This window comes from Loxodonta africana, chromosome 13 (genome assembly GCF_030014295.1).
Source record: "Loxodonta africana isolate mLoxAfr1 chromosome 13, mLoxAfr1.hap2, whole genome shotgun sequence".
In the NCBI taxonomy this organism is placed as follows: domain Eukaryota; kingdom Metazoa; phylum Chordata; class Mammalia; order Proboscidea; family Elephantidae; genus Loxodonta; species Loxodonta africana.
The window spans coordinates 50,657,592-50,684,686 of record NC_087354.1 but is presented as its reverse complement, the minus strand read 5'-3'; the positions used below and the strand labels follow the sequence as shown (position 1 = coordinate 50,684,686).

The following is a 27,095-nucleotide window of genomic DNA, read 5'->3' as shown; positions in this document are numbered from 1 at the left end:
CATGTGCTTTGCTCATACCTGTTGTGTGCCATCAAGTTGATTTGGACTCATAGCAGCCCTATAGACCAGGATAGAAGTGCCCCATAGGGTTCCCAAGGCTGTAATCTGTATGGAAGCAGCCTGCCACATCTTGCTACCATGGAGCAGCTAATAGGCTTGAACCACTGACCTTTCAATTAGCAGCTGAACACTTAACCACTGTGCTACCACAGCTCCTCTTTACTCGTACACAGGCTTTCAGAATCTCACTCAGTCTGTTTACTCTTATTTGAAATACTGATTTGGTCATCCTGATCCCCAACCCTCAAGTGAGTAAATTAGAAAGGGGAAAGGGGCTAGAAGCCAGAATTAACCACAGCCAAAAGGATTCTCTCAGAGCCTGACAAAAAAGGAGGAAACAGAAAAGTTGATGCAAGAACTCAACAAGAAGAATTGTGGTCTGGAGCCACTTGGTGTTGGACCCTGGTTGCCATTTCATAACATCACCATAATAATTGATGATCATAACGGTGTTCCTGATATACCAAGAAAAGATTGAATTATGTTGTTACCAGTAACCAGTTGCCATGGAGTTGATTCCAACTAATGGCAACCCCATGTGTGTCAGAGTAGATCTGTGCTCCGTAGAGCTTGCAATGGCTGATTTTTTGGACAAAGGTTGCCAGGCCTTTCTTCCGAGGGACTTCTGGGTATACTCGAACTTCCAACCCCTTTATTAGCAGCCAAACGCATTAACTGTTTGCACCACCCAGAGACTCAAATTATATTGTTGTCTCTGTTTAAAATATATGGCACTTACATCTAAAACAAAATAAAATATTTTTTAAAAGTAATGCAAAGAATTGGAAATCAGTAGTGTTAATGCTTGTACAACGTGATGAACATAATGTCTCTGAACTGTATCTGTAAAAATTATTGAGACAAGAAATATGTATGGAAATATATACTTTCATAAAGATTTGACCCAAAACAGGCCAAAATAAAAGTTATGAAGTTTTGGAGCTTAAATGGAATAAGATTGAATTTCCTGAAAAACTACTTCTCTTGAACAATTTGTTTCCCTAGGTGTCACAAAAATGAAGCATCACCTTATTAACATACACAAATTTTCTGTCTCTTCCAACAGTGTGGTGCACAGTAATAGCAGCACTTACATGGTGGTTACAAAAAAAAAAGAAGTTGCCATGAAGTTGATTCCAGCTCATAGTGATGATATACGATAGATTAGAACTGCCCCTTAGGGTTTCCAAGGGTTACCACATCTTTCTCCTGCAGAGCAGCTAGTGGGTTCAAACTGCTGATCTTTCAGTTAGCAGCCGAGTGCCTAACTACTGCACCAACAGGGTTCTTTATATGGTGGTTACCAAGTCTTGCTTACTTTGAACAAGTAACTGTGAGGGACCAGTCCCTGGAGAAAGACTTCATGTTTGGTAGAGGGTCAGTGAAAAAGAGATGGTCAGACATAGTGGCTGCAACAGTGGACTCAAACAGCAATTGTGAGGATGGCGCAGGATTGGGCAGTGTTTTGTTCTGTTGTACATAGGGCCGCTATGAGTCAACTTACTCGACAGTACCTAACAACAACATGTGCCAGTGAGGAGCTCTGATGGGGCAATGGTTAAGCAGAAACAGCTATGCAAAGCCTGGGGGTGAAGGCTGGGAAGTGATGGTAGACATCTCTTTCAAGAAAAGGAAATTCTGTTCAGTCAAGCTCACGACACCTTCTAATTTTTTTTTTCCTCATTTTTTTTTTCCTCCTAATTCTTAAAGCCATTGACTGCTAACTGAAAGGTTGGCAGTTCAAAACCTCCAGTGGCTTTGAGGGAGAAAGATGTGGCAATCTGCTTGCATAGAGAAAACCTTAGAAACCTTATGGGATCTCTATGAGTCGAAATCAACTTGTCAGCAGTGGGTTTTTTGTTTTTGCCTCCAAAGGCAGCTCTGTCACCTGCAAGCTGTGTGACTGGTCAAGTCAGTTTTCCCTGGGCCTCAGTTTCCTTATCTCTAAATAAAAGAGTTGGCCTAGATAAGAATCTAGGTACTTTCTAGAAGTGCTTTCTATGATTTTCAGTTAGGCTAAGAGCACAGTGTCCAGGATGACTTTGGTTTGCCAAACCATTGATGATTCACTGGGTGTTCCCTTCCCCAGTGGAGCTTCTTCCTACTGGATGGATAAAGCATCGATCTCAGAAAAGCTCTGGTCTCAGCCTGCTGTATACTGGTTGATCATCAACCACCCAGTTACCAAGTATGAACTGTATGAAGGCGTACACCAGATGGTAGGGAGAAAGGGCAGAGGGGCCAAATCAGACTGCTTCTGCTTCCAGCCAAATGAGTTTTCCAGGCAGAATGCTCTCTGCAGGCTCAGATAGTTCTAGCAGCTGGGGTGAGAGAGGGAAACGTCACCATGTCAGGACAAGAATAGTCTTGAAGGACTGAGAAGACTTAGACAAGTTGGAGGCAGTACAGGGATGGGTGGAGTTTCAGGCAAAGGGAACAGCTAGAGCCAAGAAGCAGAGGTTGGACTGCACACTGGAGTGGAGTCTTTGGGCTACAAGTAACAGGGATGCCACCAGACATCAGGAAGCACTGGAACCAGGAACTGCAAAGCAATTAGATTCCAGGCCATCACTTCCCCCTGGTTTCCTCTGATTCTCTTATTTTCTCTCTTTCTCTCTCTCACACACGCACACACACACATATATTTAATTTTTACTTGGATTAGTCATTGGTATACACCAAAACCGAAACAAAACAACCATTGCTGTTGAGTCGATTCCAATTCGTAGAGACCCTATAGGACAGAGTAGAACTGTCCCATAGGGTTACCAAGGCTGTAAATCTTTTTAGAAGCAGACTGTCGCACCTTTCTCTCGCAGAATGGCTCGAACTTTTGAACTGCTGGCCTTTTGGTTAGCAGTCGATGGCTTTAAGAATTAGGAGCTGTCATGAGCTTGACTGAACAGAGTTTCCTTTTCTTGAAAGAGATGTCTACCATCACTTCTCAGCCTTCCCCTCACCAGGCTTTGCACAGCTGTTTCTGCAGCAGGCTAGCTCCTAGCTATCATTCAGACCTCAAATGAGATGTTACCTCCTCCAAGAAGCCTCCTCTGACCACCTCTTCCAGGTCTGGTACCACTTTACGCCATCTCATACATGCCTGTTTGTGCACATAGCCTCGCATGGCATAGGCATTCAGTAAATGTTTGATGAGTGAAGAAAAGAGCTGCTGCCTGCTAGAGTCCTTTGTTCAGGCCCTCATCGATAGGGAAGGGTATGGGCTGGGGGCCTAGTCAGTCCACCTTTCCCAGAGCTGCCTCTCTGAGTTTGAAGAGAACTACACAGAGTGTTCAGGTTGAAACAGCATAAGCCCTGGCTCCTGAAGCAGCTGGGGCGTCTGTGGTGGAGATGACGGTACAGTGGCCCCTCAGTAGAGGCAGTCAAGCCCACCAAGCAGTTGGTGAAGCTGCTTCCTGGGAGCAGTGGGACAGAAGTGAAAGTTGGAAGTGGGCCCAGGCAATCACAAGGCCGCTAGGCCTCAGCCCTGCATTCGCTTGCTTTCTCAGAGGTGATGGGGATGGGGCTGCTCAGCCAGAGAAATTTCTAATTGATTTCAAACTGAACCCTCAGGAACCAGGCAGATGCTGAGCCAAGAGCACACAACCAGCCCAGGCCAGAGGCAGCCAAAAAGGAGTTGTACTGGGCCAGTCAGAGGATTAGGGAAAGCTTTCTGTCCTGACTGTAAACTCCTTCTCCAATCCTCTTTGCCTCTTTCCTGACAGATTCTGCAAAGGTTGGGAGAGGCGCAGTCATTGCTTCTTACCCAAACCGACACCCCACCACCCCAATTGTTGGTGCCTCCAAGATCAATCTGGCACCATTCACTAGCCTCTGATTGCTATTTTAAACCAAATACCTTTTCCAAAGACAAAACCAAAACCCTGTTCATTTGGACTGGTTGTTTTACTCAAGGGGACAGGGGCTGTTACAACTGAGACCTGGTGTCTGGGAAAGCTGGGCATCTCTAGAAAAGCTTGGAAAAAAAGTGAAAAGCCCATCATTTTTGAGTGAGGTCAGCCAGCCCAGCTGGAGAAGGCAGCAGGCTGTGGGGTAGCTGAAGGACCACTTGGCCAGCTTGCCATACCCTGGCCTAAGCCATTGTAATCAATAAGCTCCTCAGTATTGGAAAAACAGGGGAAAAAAAAAAAAGAAAAATCAGAGCATGTTTTTAGCCTCACTCAGGAGCCCAGAACATGCTCACAACTCCAGGAATCTCAGCTCTTTCCTGCGTGCGGAAAATATGATCATGAGAACAAACTTGGCTGTTGAAGTGTGTGCATAGTTACCCAGCCCTTTAACTTAGGGACCTGGCTTCACACCACCTTGTGACTACTTTCCAGAGTTGCCTTTGCCTCTCTGAGCTGCTGGTTCGCTTTAATGGATAAAAGACAGGACACTGGCCTAGAATCAAAGTACAAAATGTGCATTTATTGACATCTGCTCTGGGCTACACTAGGCTTCTAGCAAGAACAAAAAAGCAAGTGGAAGTGAAACATGCTAATACCGTTAGTAACCTAATGTGGTTGTGGATACAAGGAGATGTTCTGTCCACACTTGGTGGAGGAACTCTGATCACCCTACATTCAATAGTTTAACATTAGATGTGCATTAAAGTTCCAAATTGAGCAAAGAAATAAATAAGTTATTTACATTTCAAGTAAAAACATTATAGTTTATCCCTTTATTTCACCACTGTTTATACAATGACCTGTGATGGAGTGCCAACTTACATCCTGTGGAGTAAGACCAAGAAATATGCTTTGTATTGGTTATTTGAACTTCAAAATCAGATTTTTATTATTGTGAAGGTGGGCAAAAGCATGCAAAAAGAAAAGTACATTTCCATTGATGGCACTAAATGAGAACGGTCAAAGCCACAGTGTTTTCCTAGTGCCCAATTTCTTGTGTTTCTTTGAAAGAACAAGACAAAGGGGCTTTATTCTGCCGTTTTGGGGGCTCTGTGCCAATCAGTATCATGGGACGAGGTAACTAAAAGCATGAAGAAACAAACAAGCAAACTGCACCAGAACAGATGTGCTTAAATTAACCGAGTGACAGTTTGTGCGTGAGTCTCACAATGGCTGTCAACGTGAGGTGAGGGGAAAAGAGGACGGAGCACCAGGAGACTTAATTGCTCAGCGGCGGTTGAGCAATCCCAGGAAGCCTCAGAGAGGCCACCCCTCCTCGCCTACGCAGGCCAGCCCTTCTTGCTCGTTGCTGCCTCCTGTAGGCCAATGTTCCTCGGATATTGCCTGCGGAAGGTAGCCGGGCTGGGGTGCTCTGGAGATACTGGAAAGTGCTCTGGCGGCCCACCTGCCTCTCTACGCAGTTAAAGGTGAGGGCCACTCCCACGTTGCTTTTCATGATTCTGGAGGAGCCATCAGATGTGCCATCGAAACACCGACCAAGTGCGATCTCCTTGGCCGTGCGAGGGTCCTGGTCAGTGACGGTGTAGATGCCATAATTATGGCCCAGTGGGTCCAGGGGCGCCAGCATGGTGTACTCGCTGGTGTCATTGTTGACAGCCAGTGGCAGGTGGTTGACCAGGTACTCATGCAGCATAGAATTCACACTGACTCGATGGCAGCTGCCCTGGGGAATAACCTTCACCAGGGTGCGGTCCACCCGGTCCTGGTCATACAGCATGCCGCTGCACTTGAACTCCAAGCAGGCAGATGAGACATTAGGCTGATCCCTGTCCCGTGTGCTCTTCACATCCCGGATTCCATACAGCTTCCCCACTGTCCGCCGGTGGGTGCCCCCCATATTGCGGGATCGCACGTTCACCTCCAGTGGCCCCACAATCTTTACCTTAATGTAGCAGGCTCTGAATTCCATTGGTTTGGGCCACCATGCAAGGTAGTCTTCAGTCCAGCTCATGGGGTCATACTCATTGAAGGGCACGGTGTTATAGTCATATCGATCCCCCTCAATCTGGTAGAACCGGAAGTGGGCTGCACTGGGTGGCGCCTCCTCACATGCCCGGAGGTTTTCAAAGGCATAGATAGGCCCGTTGCTCTCTTCCGCTGAGTTGGGTCTTGGCTTGGCCATGCTGATCTGGAAAGCTGTCTTTTTAACTCGTGGGTCCTCATGGTCTGTCCGTCGGTACTTGAGCTTGTTGAGGTAGGGCTGAGGGACGCCAATTGCATTTGGATTGAATTTAGGAGAAGATTCTACTGCTTCCAGTTCCTCCCCAGACAGACTTGCCAAGACATAGGCGGAGTAGGCATCAGGGGACTGGTCATCACAGAAGGCAGGCAGACAGGCCCCATTGGGGCCTGTAATGACACTGTCAAAGCGGCCCCAGGCCCTGGGGTTGGTGGAGAAGCCAGTCCTGGGCTCCAGGTTGATCACGGAGACCACAACCCCCTGGATCTGCTCACTGGGCAAGAACCTCTCACTCCGGTAGGCCCTCACCTTGATAAAGCACCTCCTGTTTTCAGGAACATCCAGGTTAAAGAGTCTCCTCTCACGGATCTCCATGTTGCCCACCAGGAAGGTTCTCTCTTCCCTTTTGTTCCGCCTTTGGCTTTCAAATTTGAAGTCACTTTCCTCCTCCCACAGCCCTGTGTCTGGGTTGAGTGACCAGAGCTTCATCATGGGCACGTGCTCTGGCATCTTGACCTGAGCTGAGTCGAGGTGGACCTTCACCTTGCCAACGTTGAGTGACTCTGAGGTGGCCTCATCTGTGAAGTCCACAGAGAACATGCCATATGTCCGAAGGGGGAAGGTGTCTCCTTCATCGTTGATGAAGTTCAGGTCACTCTGGGCGGCAGTGGCTGTGGAAATATTACGGGGATCCAGGAAGGTCACGCTAGCCTTCACTTTTCCTATGTAGGGCTCCCCATTCTGCCTGTAGAAACTCTTAGATGGAATCTCCAGCTCAGCCACAGGATCTTCACCAATCATCTCCCCCAGGGGGATAATATTGGTCTCCAGGGCCTCCAAGGTGATGGGCTCTTTCCGCCGAAGCATCTTGATCTCATGGAACACTGTGCTCCCCTTCTTGTTGAAGGGCAGCACTTTAGTGGTATTGATGAACTTCTGCAGCCTGTCCACAAATGTAAGCACCAGCCTCTCAGTGTCCTGGGGGACATGGAGGGTGAAAGTTCCTTTGTAGCCAGTCATGCTCACACGGTTGCCCCCCATATACACGTGGCCAAAGCGCATGGGCTCCCCATTGTCAGCAGCACTGACACGGCCCCGCACGATACTCCGAGTCTCTGTACACCGCTGGCAGCTACACTGCATGGCCACTTTTGTGGGCAGTGTGTACCCACTGCACTGGATCTCCCTCTCCTCTGTCTTGGAGATGCCACAGCAGTTCACAGCATCCTTACATCTGATCCCATTATCCTGCCGCCCTGCACAGATCTTGATAGGGCAGTGGCCCACGTCATAATAGAAGGAGTTGGTGGCATTCTGGAAACAGTCATGGGGCAGCCGGATAAGGTAGCTCTCAGGGGTTGGGTTGCAAGCCGTCTCATCAGGGGCTGTGGAGGGAAATGGTGTGGACATTAGGTGTAAGTTCATATCCTACACAAATTTTGCCTGTGTCTCACCTCTTTCAGTGCTTTATAGTTTTCAAAGTACTTGCATATCCATGATCCTGATTGTCATAGCACTGCTATGAGAGAGATGGGCAGCTATTACTAATCCCATTTTATAGATGGGGAAACAGAGTTGATTGCTGAGACCACTAGAGTAGTGTTCTTAATGGGGTTGTGTTTAGGGATATCACCAAAATTGGGGGTGCTACTGGCATCGAGTGGGTAGTCATTGATGCTGTATGTCTTCCCAGGCCTGGCACTGTCCTACATAAAGAACTGTTCTGCATCCTGCGTGACTTTCATGTATCTCACCAGACATTCATGTAGGTGAAAAACCTGTTTAAAATTATTGAAGCCTATGTGTTTTTTGCATGACCTTAACATGCACTAAATTTTTCAAGAATGGAACTACCACGTAAACTGAGCTAAGATTGTACTTTGTTTAGCTTGGAACAATACTAAGTATTGTTCATCTCAGAAGAATCACATACCTATGACCACATCTTGGCTAAGCCATGATGCTCAGTGGTTTGGCAGTTATATAATAGTGTAGTCACCCTTCATTTTGTAATCTAATATAACTATGTATTATAAGTCCTAAAACCTCTATGAGGTAGAATTAGAGTGGGGTATAGGTTTTATACTTTAAGTTACCACCTTGCTTGGGCCACACCCTTGCTTGGGTCACAGCTTTTATTGTACAAGAGATAACAGTAAAGAATTGAGCAAAGAGAAGAGAGGGCACTACTACCACCAAGAAAGAAGAGTTGGGTGTGGAGCACATCCTTTTGACCTAGGGTCCCTGCATTGAGAACCTCCTAGACCAAGGGGAAGATTGATGGCAAGACACATGGAGATCTCCAAGGAACACCCACAGATGTTGAAAGGAGACACGGACCTTCCTCCAGAGCTGACAGAGAGAGAAAGCTTTGCCCTAGTGCTGGCGCTCTGAGTTCAGACTTCTAGCCTTCTAAACTGTGAGAGAGTAAATTTTTGTTTGTTAAAGCCATCCACTTTTATTTCTTTTATAGACCAAAACAAAACAAAACCCATTGCTGTCAAGTGGATTCCAACTCATAGAGACCCTAAAGGACAGAGTAGAACTGCCTCATGGGTTTCCCAAAGAGTGCCTGGTGGATTTGAACTGCTGAACTTTTGGTTAGCAGCTGTAGCTCTTAACCACTATGCCACTAGGATTCCCCCTTTTGTAGAAATACTAGATAACTAAGACAGGACCAGATATATTTTTTGGAAATTATATGTAGTTATTGCCTATAAATTTAAATGGTCCATAATAAAGAATAGTAAATAAAAAAGAATAGTAAAGACAGTATTTTTTAAAAAACTGTTAAAAAAAACTGTGACAAATGGGTAGCATTGCCATGATGGGTTGAGAACCCCTGCTGAGGGGGCTCCCCATCTCCTCTGCCAAGGTCCAGAATGCCCTGCATCCTGCCTGTCCTGAGGTCTGTTGCTCAACTTTCTTGGAGCCTGTGAAATATTTTAGGATCTTTCCAGTAAAATCTCTCTTCCTCTACCTTTTGTTTTATTTTATTTAGGCTAATTACTAATATATTCTACTCCCAGCCCTCACTTTTCAAGTGCAGGTTCCTAATTGCCTTCAGCCTTGAGTTGTTCCTGCCACAATTCACTGCTTGAAGCCATCTCTGATCAGATCACGCTTTCTTGTAAAGCCCCTCTGGTTACCCACTTTTGTTCTTTTGCTTGCTCTGGCACTTCAGTCTGGAATGTTCCCATCTCCATACACACAGCCCTGCCTATTCTTTAAAGCCAGGGGTTCTCAAACTTGGCTGCAAATTAAATCACCTGAAGAGCTTTTAAAACTCATGATGCCAGGCCACATCCCAGACCAATTAAATTAGAATCTCTAGGGGTGAGAGTTAGGTATCATTATTTTTTTAAAAACTCACCAGGTGATCCCAGTAGGCAGCCAAGACCCAGCTGGAAAGTTGCTCCCTCAAGCATCCATCTGGGATCGTTCCCACCTGAAAGTTATCTGTCTCTCCTCTATAGAGACCACAGCTCCTTATCTCCCATTTGTTTTAGCTGCATTTTTCTATATTATTTACATCTCTTCACCCTTCCTAGAGTGATACTTGGTGAGGTAGGATTCACATCTCTACCATCTTTGCTTCCCAGAGGGCACAGCACTCTGCATAACACAGAAAAGATTCTAGTGCCCAGTTATGCAACCTGGGGTGCTCAGCCATCCCCAGCCAGCCTTACCTATGACAGTCAGCTGGGCGACCTGGGACTTCACAGCCCCAGCATCACTCTGGGCCTTGCAGAAGTACTCCCCACCTTGGTCCCGCTGCAGGTTCCTCAGCACCAACTTGCTCTCGTGCTTGTAGAGAGAGGGGTCAAGCAGCGTGTCATTGTGATACCTGTAAGGGATGGAGAAGTGGAGCCTGAGGGGTCATTGGGAGGGCAGGTATCCCTGGGGGGCAGTGCCTAGGAGCAAGCAGCTAGAGAGATAGATGGTGAATGGATCCCTGCAGATACCAACATCACCTCTGACGTAGCTCACCCAAGAGCGATGACTGGCTGGGAGTCAAGGAACTTGGTTCTGAGTCACAGCCCTGCTACTTAACTGTCTATGGATCCTTGAACAAACCATCTCACCTCTCTGAGCTTCAGTTTCTTGGTCTATAAAATGGGAACAATGATCCCTAGTGGACCTCACGGGATTGTTGGGAGGGTCAAACAAGACAATGGCTGTAAAATGTTTGTGAAGGCTAAAGGACTCATAACCATTGGGGATTCTATCCTTGCTTGCCTTAGTCAGGGCTGAGGAACTTTGTTCTGTGTCCTGAGGATATGCAGTTGGGACCCTGAGACCAGAGATGCTCTATGGGTGCCCCACCTTCGAGAGGACAACCAGAGAGTTTGATGATTGTCTGGGCAACTTCAACCTTGACGGCTCCCTCTTTCAAGTGCCAACACCTGGGCTGTGTACCTGTGTCTGGCTTGTAACCTTATTCTGTTGATTATTATTATTAATAAGTCCAGACCCAATACAAGAAAGCTCTGGTTTCCAAGAGGCGAATTGGGCAGGGTAGCTGGCAGAACACTCACCAGAAATATTTGTCTGGACTGGGCTTCCCCGTGGCCTTACAGCATAGGGACACACTCTGTCCAGCTCTCCGTGCTTTGGTCTCAGGATTCATTATGATATATGGAGTCTCTGGGAGAGGAGATTATAATAGCAAATGAGAAGTAGTGGTTTGGGTTTTTCTCTGTGACAGATTCTACAGAGCCTTCCTCCCTTAGGTTCTTTGGCTTGCATTAAAATTGTGTGACTTCACCCCCACCTCCAACCCCTCTTGAATGACCCTAATACTAGTCAAGAGTGGAGTCCACCCCTTCCACACCATCTGCCTGGGATCTGCTCCCATGGCCTCTCAAGCAGCACCTGGAGGGGGCAATGGAGAACCCCGGGGACCTTGTGCCAGTCCAAGATTCCTAAGCAGTGCCATTGGGACAGAGCTGGTTGTTTTAAACAGTGTAATATACCCATTCTTCTTCCATTAGCAGAATTTTCTGGCCATTCTACACTGTTTTTTCACTCCTCAAGCCTCTCTCTTTATGACCTCCAAATTCCACACTATACTGTAATCAACTGTTTTAGATAAAGTGACCGTAGAAGGCAGACCTCATGCATTTGAGGAAACAAGCCATGCTGATATCTGGGGGTAGAACACTCCAAACAGAGTAAATAGCAAGTGCAAAGGCCCTGAGGCAGGAGCGTGTGTTGAAGGAACATAAAGGAGGCCAGTGTGGCTGCAGTAGAGTGACTGCATGTGCAGTAGTTGGAGAGAAGATCAGAGAAGTACTGGGGGGGCCAGAGGATGTAGAGTCTCATGGGCCATGGTAAGAATTTTATGTTTTACTCTGAGTTAGCTGTGAACCCAGCTCTTAGTACTTGTGACCCCTCTATTTAAAAGTCCAGCCCTGGAGTTCCAGCCAACATGGTGGCTTAGTCAGACATTCCACACTGTCCCACTACAGCAGAGATGCAAGAAACCAAGTAAAACAGATATAGATGACAATCCTGGAACCCTGAGCATCAAATGAAAAGATAAAGAACTAGATCAAACACCAACTGGAAAAAGAAACTGAAAACAGCAAACAAGAAGAGACAGACCAGAGGGGCCCTGTTAACCACCCCAGGACAGAGTGGCCATCTTGAGACAAAGACAGCAGCAATCCCATGTGAGAAGCACAAAAGGCAACTTCACAGAATTCCCAATAGGACACAGATTAACTGTGTAGATATTTAAAAAAAAAAACCAAAACCTGTTGCCACTGAGTCAATTCCAACTCATAGCAGCCCGACAGGACAGAGTAGAACCGCCCCATAGAGTTTCCAAGGAGCCCCTGGTGGATTTGAACTGCCGACCTTTTGGTTAACAGCCATAGCACTTAACCACTATGCCAGTGGTTTCTAACATACCTGGAGTGAAATAAGGTCCTGATTGCTGGAAGCAGCCAATGGGAAGAACCCAGGCACTCTTGCCCAGTGACCTAAAGGAGCACATTCCCCCTCCCTCCACCCTCCTGGTGATTAGCAGCACAAACTTACCCGCACTCCCTGCAGCCCCACCTGCTGGGGGCCAAAGTATGAGCCCTGCCTTTCTTTCACAGCCCTGACCACCACCCCTCCTCTGCCTGATGGCCCCACTGAGCAGCAGCAGGCCGATCCAGTGTGGCCCCAGCTGTTCCTCACACCTCTCTCCCTCCACCTACTCTGCCGAGTGGTAGCAGGCCACTCCATGTGGTGCCAGCCACCTTCCCTGTCCCTCCCATCCTCTGACCCCTGCCAAGCAATGGGTAGGCCACTCTGGCACAGCACTGGCTGCTCCCAATCAACCACATGGTGGCTATTGTATGCCCACACACTCGAATGCTTATCACCCACCCCCTCACCTGGCAAGTGGCGGCAACCACGCATCTGTGAGCTCACCCACATGTCACCCGTTCCCCCCCTTCCCCTACCCAGTGACTGGTGGTGATTGCATTCCCACACACTGGCCCACTTGCCACCCAACTGCCCCACCCTCTACCCCCACTTGTCCACCACCCCCATCACACCTGCAGCCCTACCCACTTGATGAGTGTAACTGCCTGCTCCCGTGGCACTGGACAGACAACAGACAACAGCCAACACTCACCCAGACAGTCCCCAGCTGCCGGGCACAACCAACAGAGACCCATACTCATACTACCAGCCACTGCCCCACTCACCCAGAGACAAGTGGCGAGAACTCCAGTGCTGCCAGACTTGAGACCAGTGAACCACACAAGGCCCGCCAGCCCAGACAAAACAAAAAATCAGAAGGAAGCAAATAAACATATAATCAATAAATAAATACAACAACACCTGAATGCCTCAAAGACAACAGACAATAACAAATCATATAAAGAAACAGAACAAGATGGCTAAAGCAAGTGACAAAGAAAAAGAAAACCTTCCTGAGGAAAAAATGATAATTGAACTACCTGATAAGAAATCCAAAAGACTTATATTTAGGATCCTCAAAGAAATCAAAGAAAACACCAACAAAGCTCTAGAAGAGTTCAGGAAAATGATACAAGAAGAAAATGACAAAATAGATAGAAACCATACAAAAACAATAACTAGAAATCCAGAAGATTAACTCTAAAATTTCAGAAATAGAGAATTCATTGGAAGGACAAAGAAATAGAATTGAGTCAATGGAAAACAGAATCAGCAAAATAGAGACTCACTTGATACCAACCTGTTGAGGAACAATCAGAAAAAAGAATGAAGAAAGTCTAAGAGTTATGTGGGTCACTATCAAGAGGAATAATTTATGCATGAACAGAATTCCAGAACAGGAAGAGATTAAAAGAAAAAAAAAAGAACAGAAAAATTTTGAAGATTTGTTGGCAGGAAACTTCCCTAATATCATGAAAGACAAGAAGATATCCACCCAAGAAGCCCAGTGAACCCCACTTAGGATAGACCCCAAAAGAAAATCACCAAGACATATCATAATCAAGCTTTCCAAAGACAAAGAAAAAATCCTGAGAGCAGCTTGAGAAAAATGAAATATTACCTACAAACAAAGGGGAACCAATAAGACTAAGCTCTGGTTTCTTGGCAGAAACCATGCTGGTAAGAAGGCAATAGGATGACATATATAAAACCCTGAAAGAAAAAAATTTCCAACCAAGAGTTATATATCCAGCAAAATTGTCTCTCAAATATGATGGGAAAATTAGGACATTTCCAGATAAACAGAAATTAAGGGAATTTGTGAAAATCAGGCCAACCTCACAAGAAATACTAAAGAGAGTCCTTCAGACAGAGAACAAACTATGTCAGACAACAACCTGGGATTAAGACACATGACAACATCACCTGAATACCAACCCAGATAAAGAATTTTCAAAAATAAAATAAAATAAAGCTACAAGGCTGAAAACAGGAAACCAGAGATGTCAACATGTAAGTGCCAACAATATCAAAATAAAAAGGGAGAATAAATGGTGTAGTTACAGAACTTCCATATGGAGAGGAAGTCAAGGCTATATCAAGAGTTTTAAACTTAGGAAGATGCAAGTAAATTTCAGGGTAACCATAAAAAGCACTAATAAACCTTCTTACCAAAATAAAGAAAAAAATCAGAAAGACTCAGTAAACATAAAAACAATAGCAGTGAAGGGAATGAAAAAAGAAAACCCATAAACAAAGAGAACTCAGCACAGAAAAGTATGGAACAAAGAAAACATCAACACTACAAAAAAAAGTACAACAAAATGACAGCAGTAAATTCATACCTAATGAATATAAATGTATTAAATGCACCAGTCGAGAGAGAGAGTGGCAGAATGGATAAGAAAACACAACCCATCAATATGCTGCCTACAAGAGATATACCTAGACACAAAGATAAAAATAAGCTAAAAATAAAAGGATAGAAAAAAGAGCAGGAGTGGCAATATTAATCTCTGATAAAATAAGACTTTAAGGCAAAAACCAGCATGAGAGACAAGGAAGGGCAGCATATAGTTATTAAAGGGTCAATCCAAGAAGAGGACATAACCGTAATAAATATCTACGCACCCAACGAAAGCTCCCAAATATATAAAACAAATTTTAACAGAATTGAAAAGAGAAACAGCTCCACAATTATAGTAGGAGACTTTACCATACCACTTTCGATGAAGGACAGAACAACTAGGAACTCAGCAAAGATTCAGAAGATCTAAACAACACAATCAATCAACTCGATCTCATATACATAGAGAACATACATAGAAACACTCCACCCAACAACAGCACAGTACACATTCTTTTCCAGTGCACATGGATCATTTTCCAGAATAGAATACATTAGGCCACAAAGCAAGTCTCAATACACTCAAAAATATTAAAATAACACAAAGCATCTCAGATCACAATGCTATAAAATTAGAAATCAATAACAGGAAGAACAAGGGAAAAAAATCAAATACATAGAAACTGAATAACATCCTGCTTAAAAACCACTGGGTAATAGAAAAAATAAAATTCCTAGAATCAAATGAGAATGAAAACACAGCATACCAAAGCCTATCCGACACAGCAAAAGCAGTGCTCAGAGGTCAATTTATAGCAATAAATGCACACAGCAAAAAAGAAGAGTCAAAACCAATATCTTAACTCTACAAGTCCAACAAAGAGAAAAAGAGCAGCAAATAAACCCCACAGTCACCAGAAGAAAGGAAATAATTTAGATTAGAGCAGAAATAAATGAAACTGAAAACAGAAAAAACAATAAAAGGAATCAACGAGACTAGAAATTGGTTCTTTGAAAGAATTAATAAAATCAACAAACCACTGGCCAAACTGACAAAGGAAAAGAAGGGGAAGATATAAATAACACAAATAAGAAATGAGATGTGTGACGTTACAACAGAACCAATTGAAATAAAAAGGATCATAATGGAATACTATGAAAAACTATATTCCAACAAATTTGGAAACCTAGAAAAAATGGGCAAATTTCTAGAAATACACTACCTACCTAAACTAACACAAACTGAGGTAGAAAGTTTGAACAGACCCAGAACAAGAGGAAATTGAGGAAGGAGGTCATTAAAAAAAAAACTCCCAAGAAAAAAAAAACCGTGGCCCAGAAGGCTTCACTGGAGAATTCCACCGAATACTCAGAGAAGAGCTGACACCAATTCTACTCAAACTACTCCAGAACATAGAAAAGGATGGAATACTCCTGAATTCATTGTATAAAGCAAGCATAACCCTGACACCAAAGCCAGGCAAAGACATCACTAAAAAAGAAAATTATAGACCAATCTCTTTCATGAATATAGATACAAAAATTGTCAACATAATCCTAGCCAGTAGAATCCAAAAACATATCAAAAAAAACAATGCATCATGACCAAGTGGGTTTCATACTAGGTATGCAGGGATGGTTCAACATTAGAAAATCAATCAACATAATCCACCACATAAATAAAACAAAGGAAAAGAACCATATCAATCAATGCAAAAAAGGCATTTGATAAAATCCAACACCCATTCCTGAAAAAAACTCACAGCAAAATAGAAATAGAAGGGAAATTTCTCAACATGATTAAGAACATGTATACAAAACCAACAGCCAACATTATTCTCAATGGAGAAAGACTGAAAGCATTCCCCTTGAGAATGAGAACCAAACGAGGATGTCCCTTATCATCACTCCTACTCAACATTGTACTGGAAGTCTTAGCCAGAGCAATAAGGCAAGAAAAGAGAAATAAAAGGCCTCCAAATCAGTAAGTTAGAAGTAAAACTATACCTGTTTGCAGATGATATGATCCTATTGTTGTTGCTCTTAGGTCCCATTGAGTTGGTTCAGGCTCATAGAGACCCCATGTACAACAGAACAAAACATTGCCCAGTCCTGTGCCATCCTCACAATCATTGCTATGATCCTAAAAAAAAAAGTCATAGAAAATCCCAGAGATTCTGCAAGAAAACTACTGAAAGTAATAGAAGAATTCAGCAAAGTGGCAGGGTACAAGATCGACATACAAAAATCAGCCAGATTCCTCTACACTAACAAAGAGAACCCTGAAAACAATACCATTTACAATAGCCCCCCAAGAGATAAAATACTTAGGAATAAACCTAACCAGGAATGTAAAAGACTTATACAAAGAATACTACAGCAAGAAACCAAAAGAGACCTACATAAATGGAAAAAACATACCATGTTCATGGATAGAAAGACTTAGATTGTAAAAAATGTCAATACTACCCAAAGTGATCTATAGATATAATGCAATTCCAATCCAGATTCCATCAACATTCTTTAACGAGATGGAAAAACTAGTCATCAACTTTATATGGAAAGGAAAGAGACTCCAGATAAGCAAAGCACTACTGAAGAAGAACAAAGTAGGAGGCCTCACACTTCCCGATCTCAGAACCTGATATACAGCCACAGTAGTCAAAACATCTGGTACTGTACAATGATAGACACATAGACCAAGAGAACAGAATTGAGAACTCAGAAGTAAATCTATCCACCTGTGGACAGCTGATCTTCAACAAAGGGCCAAAATCCATTAAATGTGGAAGAGATAGTCTCTTTAACAAATGATTCTGGCAAAACTGGATATCCATTTGCAGAAAAATGAAACAGAAGCCACACCTCAGTCCATACACAAAAACTAACTCAAGATGGATCAAAAAGGGGGGACCTCATACCACCAAGAAAGCAATGCCGGGAGCAGAGTGCATCCTTTGAACTCTGGGGTCCCTGTGCAAACAAGCTCCTAGTCCAGAGGAACATTGATGAGAAGGCCAATAGAGACAGAAAGTCTTCCCCTGGAGTTGACACCCTGAATTTGGACTTTTGGCCTACTTTACTGTGAAAAAAATAACTTCTTTTTGTTAAAGCCAAAAAAAAAAAAAAGATGGATCAAAGACCTAAATGTAAAACCTAAAATTATAAAGATCATGGAAGAAAAAAATAGAGGCAAACCTAGGTGCCCTAATTTATGGCATAAATAGCTATCAAAAAAAAAAAAAAAAAAAAAAAAACACACAACTAAAAATGCACAAACAGCAGAGGATAAACTAGATGACTGGGACCTCCTAAAAATTAAACACTCATGCACATCGAAGACTTCTCCAAAAGAGGAAAAAGGAGAACCTACAGACTGGGAAGATTTTTTCAGCAATGACATATCTGACAAGGGACTAATCTCTAAAATTTGTAGAAATCTTCAACATCCCAGTCACAAAAAGACAAACAATCGAATTTAAAAATGTCCTTTGCCCATTAGTCTGAGACCAGAAGAGCTAGATGGTGCCCAGCTACCACTACCAACAGCTTTGATGGGGATCACAATAGAAGGTCCTGCATACAGTGGGAGAAAAATGTAGAACAAAATTCAAATTCTTAAACAAGACCAGACTTACTGGTCTGATAGAGACTGGTGGAACCCTCAAGACTATGGACTTTAGACACCCTTCAAACCTGGAACAGAACCCACCCCTGGAGATCACCTTTCAGCCAAACAATAGGCCCATAAACAATGACACCCTTGAGGAATGTGCTCCTCAGAACAATCATCCATAACCTGAGACCAAAAGGGCAGCATTTGCTCAAAAGCAAAGTTCAGAAGGCAGGAAGGGGCAGGAAAGATGGGCAAAAGGGAATGGGGAACCCAGGGAGGAAGTGGGTAGAGTGCTGTTACATTGAGTGGATTGCAACCAGGGTCATGAAAGAAAATGTGTATAAGTTGTTGAATGAGAAGCTAATTTACTCTGTAAACTTTCACCCAAACCACAATAAAATATTCAAAATAAATAAATAATAGTGGAGCCCTCTTTCCCAGCCCTACACCAAAGAACTCAAGTACCTGCCCTCATGAACTCTGCATTGATGGTGACCACCTTCAGGCTAGTCTTTGGCATTGTGAGCATGATGGGGGCAAACTTGGCCTTTGTGATCTTCAGGATGCTTTTGCCATCGGGACATAAGCCAGGGACTCGGAATCTTCCACTACTGCCCGTCTGGGTCAGTTGCTTAGGTGTCTTGGTCAGCAGGTAGACAGTAGCCCCTGAGGCTGGGGCACCCCCGGGGAGGGAGACAGCCCCTTGCAGCACGAAGTCCTGGCACATGCAGGCATCACAATCAGCATTCACCTGGCCCATGGGACAGGTCAGGTCACAGGCTGTGGGAAACAGGTCCAGATCAGCACGGGTACATAGATTCTGGCCCCTCCCTCAGCCACATCCCAGCCTGTAGACTCACATCCACTCCCCCTCTTCCTTAGGCCTTTGTCACTCTTCATCAGCCTGCATGACTAACTCCTACTCATCCATCAAGAATCAGCACAGGACACTTCCTCCAGGAAGTCTTCCTATGGTAACTAACCCTGCTGTGTGTGCCCACCAAAAAAAAAACCCAAACCCATTGCCACCTAGTCGATTCTGACCCATACCAATCCTATAGGACGGAGAAGAACTGCCTCGTGGAGTTTCCAAGGCGCAGCTGGTGTGTTCAAACTGCTGACCTTTTGGTTAGCGGCCAGGCTCTTAACCACTGTACCACCGGGGCTTCTGTGCTCCCACATAACCCTGTATATCTACCATCAAAGTATTTAATGAACGCTCAATTAATACATGGTGAATAAATGAAGCATCCGTTCCAGTCTGGCCTTCCAGCCCTTCCTCCTAGGCTGCTTCATACTCACCCCCCGGGCCCTGCCCTGTACCAGGAGTGAGGGTAGTACCTGTACACTCCTGGCTCACGCACAGCCGGCCCTCCTCAGTGGCCTCATTGCACAGTGACATCGTCTCTGCCAGGCAGGTGCGTGTGCGAGTCTGGACCCCGGTGTGACCGCAGGCAGCTGAGCACTTGCTCCAGGGAGACCATGGGCTCCAGGTGCGCTCTGTGTCTCTGCGCAGGGACCCTGCAAAGCAAGATCAGCTGATGGTCTGACTTCCCTCCCAAGGGCACTCTGTCCGGAATCTAACCAAGAGGCTATTTCTTCTCTGATGAGGAGGGATCAGCACCTCCATTTACGTCATAAACGCCACTGATATTTATATTTATTGCAGTGATTCTTCCAAAAGATGGAAGTCAAGAATCCTGAGGGAAGTGGTCTCTTTCTAATTTGCACAAAGGCACCATATGGGCTGGGGGTGGCCCTGAGAAGGGCTTGTTGGCCAAGCACTGAGAATTTGATATGCTGCCTAGGATGTGCAGGTATGGCGCCATCTTCCATCCCCACCAGCGTGGAAACAACCACGTGCTCCTGGGAAGTTGGGACCTGTGACCTGCAGTGACTTAGGCATCAAGCCCCTGTCTGCCCACACTTCTCAGCTTTAGTCTGAGGCCTGTGTTCAAGAATTGGCCTCAGACCTTGCCCAGGAGTCCAGCCTGAGCTCCCACTCCAGATGACCGCCACTCCCACTTGGGCCTGCGGGGTCAGGTGGTGTGGACTGACAGGACCCACAAGAGGAGAGGGTGTGTGTCCAAGAAGTGGGCAAGCCTGTAGCTGGCTCCCCTCAACATCTATATTGTCCAGCATGGGGGGTTGGAAAGAGCGTAGATTGCAAACACAGACCTGGTTCAAATCCCGGCTCTGTATTTACCAGCTGTGTAATCATGAGACGTCACCTAGCCTCTCCAGGCCTTGAGTAACTTGTCAAAACAGATTCCTCAGAAGCCGGTTGTAAAGATTGAATAATGTAGACAATTAGCATGGTGTTAGCGAACATTTACCGTGGATTAACCCCCTTTATCCATTTTCTCATTTAATCCTCCTAAAAACCCCTGTGAAGATTTACTAGTATTACTTCTGCTCTACATATAAGAAACCTGAGAATCAGAGACTGTCAGAAAAATTTGCCTAGAATCGAATCCAAGCAGCCCATGGTCTTAACCACCGTGCCACATGCACTAAATAAAATGGCTCTAGTGGAGGGGACCCAGAAACACAGACACTTTTGGGAAGACCATGGTACTAATGATGCTAATGGGTTATTACCAGAAAGTTGAGTGTGAGTATTTGTGTGATGTCCAGAGTTCCTGTGACCAGAGGCAGGTCCAGGCCTCTTCCTGGGCTTGTGGGAGGGCTCACCTGGAGGGCAGAGGAAGCGTACAGTGTAGTTGGAGCAGTTCCGGCCAGACCACTGCTCCCTGTTAAGGCACCAGAAGCCCTCTCGGGGGCTTCCATGGACCACCTGACCAGTGCTGCCTGCTGGTATCCAGTTGGTGGTCCGAGCCTCTAGCCGCAGGGGCCGGGCACACACACGGTCTCCATAGTAGAAGCGAATGGCGTCCAGCCGCTCATAGTCACCCTGCCCACCTGGATGGTCGATGTTGAACCATGTTGTCCACTCACCAGGACCTAAGAGATCAGAGCCAGCTTGGCCTGCAGCCATGCCCTGGAGCCCCAGGGATGCTGCAGTTCCCCTTTCCTGCTCACCATCTGGGAGTCATCCCTGATACCTGCCACCCTCCCCAATCAGTCTCAGGCCCTGTTGTGTCTCTCTCTTCAGCATCTCCCTGATATCTTACCCCTCTGCATCCTCCACCACTGAAGCCTCCGTTCAAGCTCTCATCAGCCCCCTGTACCATGTCAGTAACTTCCTGCCTGGTCTTGGTACCTCTAGGCTCCCCCTCCACCACCCTCTCCTTTCCACCTCCCTGCAACCAGGGTGAACTTTCTCTGTATGGCTTGGACCACAGCACTCCCCAGCTTAAAAAATCCCTTAGCCAGGCATTCAGGGTGCTAGCGAGCTGGCCTCTGCTATCTGTCCGTCCTCATCTCCCTCCTCTCCCCATTAGCCTGTGCTGTGGCTACAGCAAGCTCTACAGCACTCTTGGAATCTGTCAGCCAGCTCCGTGAGTCTGAGCTATCTGTATACTAGGTCCCTCTGCTTGGGCAGAGGCATAGGCCAATGCCTTGTAAAAGTGGGTTTCCATGGAAACCTAACCTAGTGCCCTGGCTTCAGAGATTCTCTTAGTAGCTAGGTAAAGATACCCCCTCCCAACACCTCCCTGCTCCAGCAACCACTCACTCTCCAGGGGGTCAGCAGGCTTAACAAAGATGCTACGGGTCCCCTTCCCAGGCTGGACTCTTCTCACGGACTGGGTGAGCAGTGCCTGCCTCCCTGAGGGCCAGGAGGAGAAGAAGCTGAGTGAGAAGTCAGGACTTTAAGATATGGGGACCCACATCTAAGATGCATCAATTGGTCTCAACCTACCTGGAGCAAAGGAGAATGAAGAACACCAAAGATACAAGGTAATTATGAGTCCAAGAGACAGAAAGGGCCACATAAATCAGAGACTACGTCAGCCTAAGACCAGAAGAACTAGATGGTGCCTGGCTACAACCTATGACTGCCCTGGCAAGGAACACAACAGAGAATTTCTGATGGAGCAGGAGAGCAGTAGGATGCAGACCTCAAATTCTCATAAAAAGACCAGACTTAATGGTCTGACTGAGACTAGAAGGACCCTGGAGGTCATGGTCCCCAGACCTTCTGTTAGCCCAAGACAGGAACTATTCCCAAAGCCAACTTTTCAGACAAGGATTGAACTGGACTATACGATAGAAAATGATACTGGTAAGAAGCAAGTTTCTTGGCTCAAGTAGACACATGAGACTATGTGGGCAGCTCCTTTCTGGAGGGGAGATGAGAAGACAGAGGGGGATAGGAGCTGGCTGAATGAACGTGGAAATACAGGGTGGAGAGAAGGAGTGTGCTGTCTCATTGAGGGGAGAGCACCTAGGAGTACATAGCAAGATGTATATAAATTTTTGTACGAGAGACTGACTTGATTTGTAAGCTTTCACTTAAAGCACAATAATAAAAAGGAAAAAGATATGGGGCCCCAGCAGGGTCCTACTACCAGATTTCCAGGACTCCGGAAAACAGTGAGATGTGGTAGAAAGAGCATGTGCCCAGGACATAGGTTCAAATCCCCACTCTGCCACTTGTTGACCTTGGAACCTATTTCTTCCCCTGAACTTGTTTCCCCATAGAATAGGGATGCATTAATAATGACTACATCATAGGTCATAGTGCACATTCAGAGTGGTAGTGAACCTAAAGGCGCCTGGCATATAGTACGTACTCAAAGAACGCTAGCTCCCTTTTTGCTCCCACTCTAAAAATGCACAGTAGGATGCTGCTGAGCAGCCAGTGGGTTCGGGCTCCTGGTTTGGGATCTGGACCTGTCCTCAGAAAACTAAGCCTTATTTTTCTGCTCTGCAAAATGGAGATATTAGTCCCCACCTCACAGGGCAGTTCTGTTGACATGAGGATTCCCTGAGGTAACACTTTCCATAAGAAAGCAGCTCTGGAGTACACCATTGAGACTGAGAGCGTGGGCCTCAGAGGCTCTGCTACTTCCGGACTGTATGACCTTGGGGAAGCTACTTAACCCATCTGACTCCCTGTTCCCTCACAGAAAATGAGCATAGTAATAGTTCCCACCTCAGAGGATTGTGGGGATTAAATAAGCTCATTCATAAAATCCAATTAGGGCACTGCCTAGCACATAGTGTATACTGAATCAGTCAGTGCTAGCAACTCCTTTTAGCTCAGTGCCTGACACAACAGATGGATTCCTCTCCCCTTAGCAAATTTGGCTTTAGGAGTCCACCCTCCCATAAAGGAAGGACTCATATGGCCTAATTGGGGCAGTGGTCCTCAATTTTCTAACCCCAGGCTGGAAGGATCTTCCTGAGGGTGGGTATAGGGTCCTCAGGACACAGGGAGCTTCAAAAGCCAGCCCACTTGTGAGTCTAGATTGGAAGGGAAAGGGGAAAGGAGAACAGAGAACTGCAAAAGCTTCCAAAGGCAATTAGCTCTCTTGTAGAGACCCAAATCACAATACTCTGTCTGCTTAATTGGGGTGATAGGAGCTCTTTTAATCAAACTAATCTGATTTCCCCTCTGATGGCTGAATGTTAATCATCTTCACAAACAGCAGCTGTCAGGGTGGAATGAGCAAGGCGGGTGGAAGGCACACACAGGATTTGGCAAGATGCTGAGACAGCCTTTATTCCTGCATCTGTGGTCATGAAGCCTGCAGTGCATGCGGCTTTAAAAGAGGGCCTTGAGTTGAGCAGTTTTGCTTTACCTGAGTATGTGGTTAGAAATCAGGAGAGGAAGGGGAGTGGGAGAGTGTGCAGGGTAATGCTAGAGCTCTGATGCTTAGACTCCTTGGGTAGTCAGCTGTCCCACCAGGCAAATCCTCTCTACTTGTTCCTTTGAGGGAGTCTCTAGGTAGTGCAAATGGTTGACACCATCAGCTGCTAACTGAAAAGTTGGAGGTTTGGGTCTACCCACAGGTGCCTAGGAAAAGAGACCTGGCAATTACTTCTGAAAAATCAGCCATTGAAAACCCTGGACGTATAAGTTCTACTCTGAAAAATGTGGGATTGCCATGAGTTGGAATTGACTCAAAAGCAATTGGTGGTTTCTTTGAGAGCTCATTGTCACCAAAGGATGGGGTCAGAGGGCAGGGAGACCAGACGCCCCCTTTGAATGACTGATCGAGGAGGTGCTCTGGTGCTTATGTCTCATTGAAGGGTCTAACTAAAATTGAGCTTTAGGTCAGAAGCATTTTCATGAAACTAAAAACACCCCAAACCTGCTAAACCTGCTCCCAAGAACTCAATGATGCTCTGTGATTCCCTTTTTGCTTTGGTTGCCTGGAAGCTCAGACCTAAATTCAATACTCAGGGGCAATACTCCTTCCTCTAAATGATTGCTCATCCCTCTCCTCATTTAAAAATTCTGTTCTTCCCATCCAGGGCAAAGGAGAATGAAGAAAACCAATGACACATGGGAAATGTTAGTCCAAATGACTAATGGGCCACGACTACCACATCCTCCACCAGCCTGAGCCCAGAACAACTAGATGGTGCCTGGTTATCACCACCAACTGCTCTGACAGGGATCACAATAGAGGGTCGCGGACAGAGCAGGAGAAAAATGTAGAACAAAATCACAAAAAAAGAGCAGACTTACTGGTCTGACAGAGACTGGAGGAACCCCAAGACTATGGCCCCCAGAAACCCTTTTAACTCAGGACCGAAGTCACTCTTGAAGCTCACCCTTCAGCCAAAGATTACAGAGGTCTCTAAAACAAACAATAACACACATAAAGAACATGTTTCTTAGCTCAATCATGAATATGAGACCAAATGGGCAAAACTGCCCAAAAGCAAAGATGAGAAGGCAGGAAGGGACAGGAAAGCGAAACGGATAGAAATGGGAACCCCCAGGGTAGAGAAGGGGAGAGTGTTGACACATCGCGGGGATTGCAGCCAATATCACAAAGCAATTTGTGTATAAATTGTTGAATGAGAAAGTAATTTGCTCTGTAAACTTTCATCTAAAGCACAATAAAATAAATTTAAATAACAAAAGGTTCTGTTTTTTGAGTCTTAACATTGGGAACTATCTCAAATCCTTTGGGAAAATAAGCAGGACATAAATTATGATTAAATTCATAAACGATCCTCAGGCCTTGAAGCCATTGCTGTGACATAAGGCAGATGTGTAGCTGGACGGTAGACCAGACATGACTTCACTATGGCAGATGGGGACTTGGGAGCTACCAGATACTTAGCCTGTACCCAACACAGAGGTGACCTCGAGGACCAGGAGTAAGACTATGCAGGCCTTGGTCCCCAACATCTTTCCCCCAGGCCCTGTGGGGAGCATGGCAAGAGATGGACGAGGGTGCTTCACAGTGTCAGCTTGTCCCTGGAATGTGGTCTCCCAAGAAGTTTCTCAGATTCAGTGACCTGCAAAGAAACAAAACATGTCAGGTTCCATGTTTCTGAGTCACCTCTTACAGATCTAGTGGGAATATTTCTTGAGCTGTCAGGAATGGAAAGGTGGACGGAATGAAGTCTTGTGGGAGGTGACACCTGCTTGAGTTGCAAGACCCGGCAGCTTAGGTGGTACAGAATCTGAGTTCAAATGAGGCAGACTCCTCTGGGGTCCAGGTTCCAGGGCCTCAATCAAGCAGCACCTGAGGGAGAGTAGGGTGGGGAGGATCCATGATAATGAGCATCAGCCAGGGCTTACTCCCAGCAGCCTCTGGGTGACTTATCAATCACTTACAAGACCTGGGCTTGGCGGGCAGTTGTTTTTTTACCCTTTGGTGGGGTTCACACCCTTGGGCTGTGTGTTAGGACCATGCAGCCCCAGCCCCCACTCCGGTGGCCCCTCACAAGCAGGCAAGCTGGAGGGCAGTGCCTCACACACCACACCTCAGGGAACCCATTTCCAGATGCACACGGGCTACAGCTGGAATACATTCTGACCTGTTTGGGACCTGGCTGGGAGTTACACAGCCAGGAGCAGCTGGGGGAAGCAGAGAGGATGTGTTGTGAGAGGCCAGGGTTCCCCAATAATTGCTAAAGGGGGGCTAGGGGCTGCAGGAGCGGGGAGAGGAAGGTAGGCACAGTAATAAGGGCAAGGAGCCATGGGGTGTGGCCCAGGCTTTAGCTCAGCTGGACACTTTTTCTCTCTCCCCAGAGCTCTGGCAAACCCAGAATCTGACTAGTTTCTGGAGATTCCAACGTGGTTCCCTTCAACTCCCAAGCCTAGGGTTTGGTGGGAAAAAATTTCAAAAACACTTGGATTTCATGGACCCCCCAGGGTCCCAGGGAAAGAGCCAACCAATCCCACATTGCAGACCATCTAGCTCTAAACCTGCTTCCTCCATCACCACCTGTTTCTCAGATGAGGTAGCAAAGGCCCTGGGAGGCCCCCAAGATCTCCAGCTATTGCACGTCTTACTCCAAGTGGCTGGGCTCTGAGCAGGGAGCTGAGTGGGCATGAACTCAGCACTCAGTCTGAGACGGCTCTGAGGCTGTCTGAGAAGCCAAGGTGGCCTGAGGCACCTTGTGGAAAAACCATTTCCCATCTGGCAGACCACAGAGGTTTCTCTCAGCATCGCAGTCGTTTCCTGAGCCTATGCCCCGTCCGTTAAGTTCTTCATCCCACATACCTCAGAGCTCTCAGACAAAGCAGACTGGCTAACCAATTGAAAAATGCAGGAGCACGCAGAGGTACCGAGACCCTAAATGGGACCACTTGGGGAGCCTGAACTCAGGTAGGAGAGAGGAAGAGGCTTGGGACTAACGAATGGAGGGAAAAAGAGAACTGCAAAGCCGAAAGGGGCGTCTACTCTGTGGGAGACGAGGGATGACCCAACAAAAGGAAGAATAGGGGTAGTCAAGGAAGGGCAGGCAGTGGGGTGCAGAGAGGGGGTGAGGGGAACAGGGATGGAGCTCACCGTGTCTCAGCAGGACTCCTCAGCTGGGGGTCCCAGTCTTTGCGTCTCCAGCAGTCCAGCTTCCCGGGCCTTATATAGCACAGCTGGTGGCTCAGCCTGTGGCAGTGAGCCACAGGGAAGCAGCAGCGAAACCAGATCTGAGCATGAGGAAGCTCAA

At 46.1% G+C, this 27,095-nt stretch overlaps 1 protein-coding gene across 2 annotated transcripts; it reads right to left on the bottom strand.

Moving 5' to 3' along the window:
- Positions 1 to 274: 274 nt before the first annotated feature.
- CILP (cartilage intermediate layer protein) lies at positions 275 to 27,095 on the bottom strand. 2 transcript variants are annotated; one of them, XM_023558349.2, is made up of 9 exons: positions 26,939 to 27,095; positions 25,266 to 25,436; positions 21,691 to 21,783; positions 20,655 to 21,017; positions 19,395 to 19,574; positions 18,519 to 18,833; positions 10,707 to 10,815; positions 9,858 to 10,015; positions 275 to 7,553 (listed from the first exon to the last, which is right to left on the bottom strand). In XM_023558349.2, exons 2-9 carry the CDS (start codon positions 25,351 to 25,353, stop codon positions 5,188 to 5,190), a joined length of 3,672 nt encoding a protein of 1,223 aa, XP_023414117.2. In that variant the 5' UTR covers positions 25,354 to 25,436; positions 26,939 to 27,095; the 3' UTR covers positions 275 to 5,187. The 2 variants fall into 2 exon arrangements, with proteins under 2 accessions (XP_023414117.2, XP_003418415.3); XM_003418367.4 differs by having other exon boundaries at positions 20,748 to 21,017.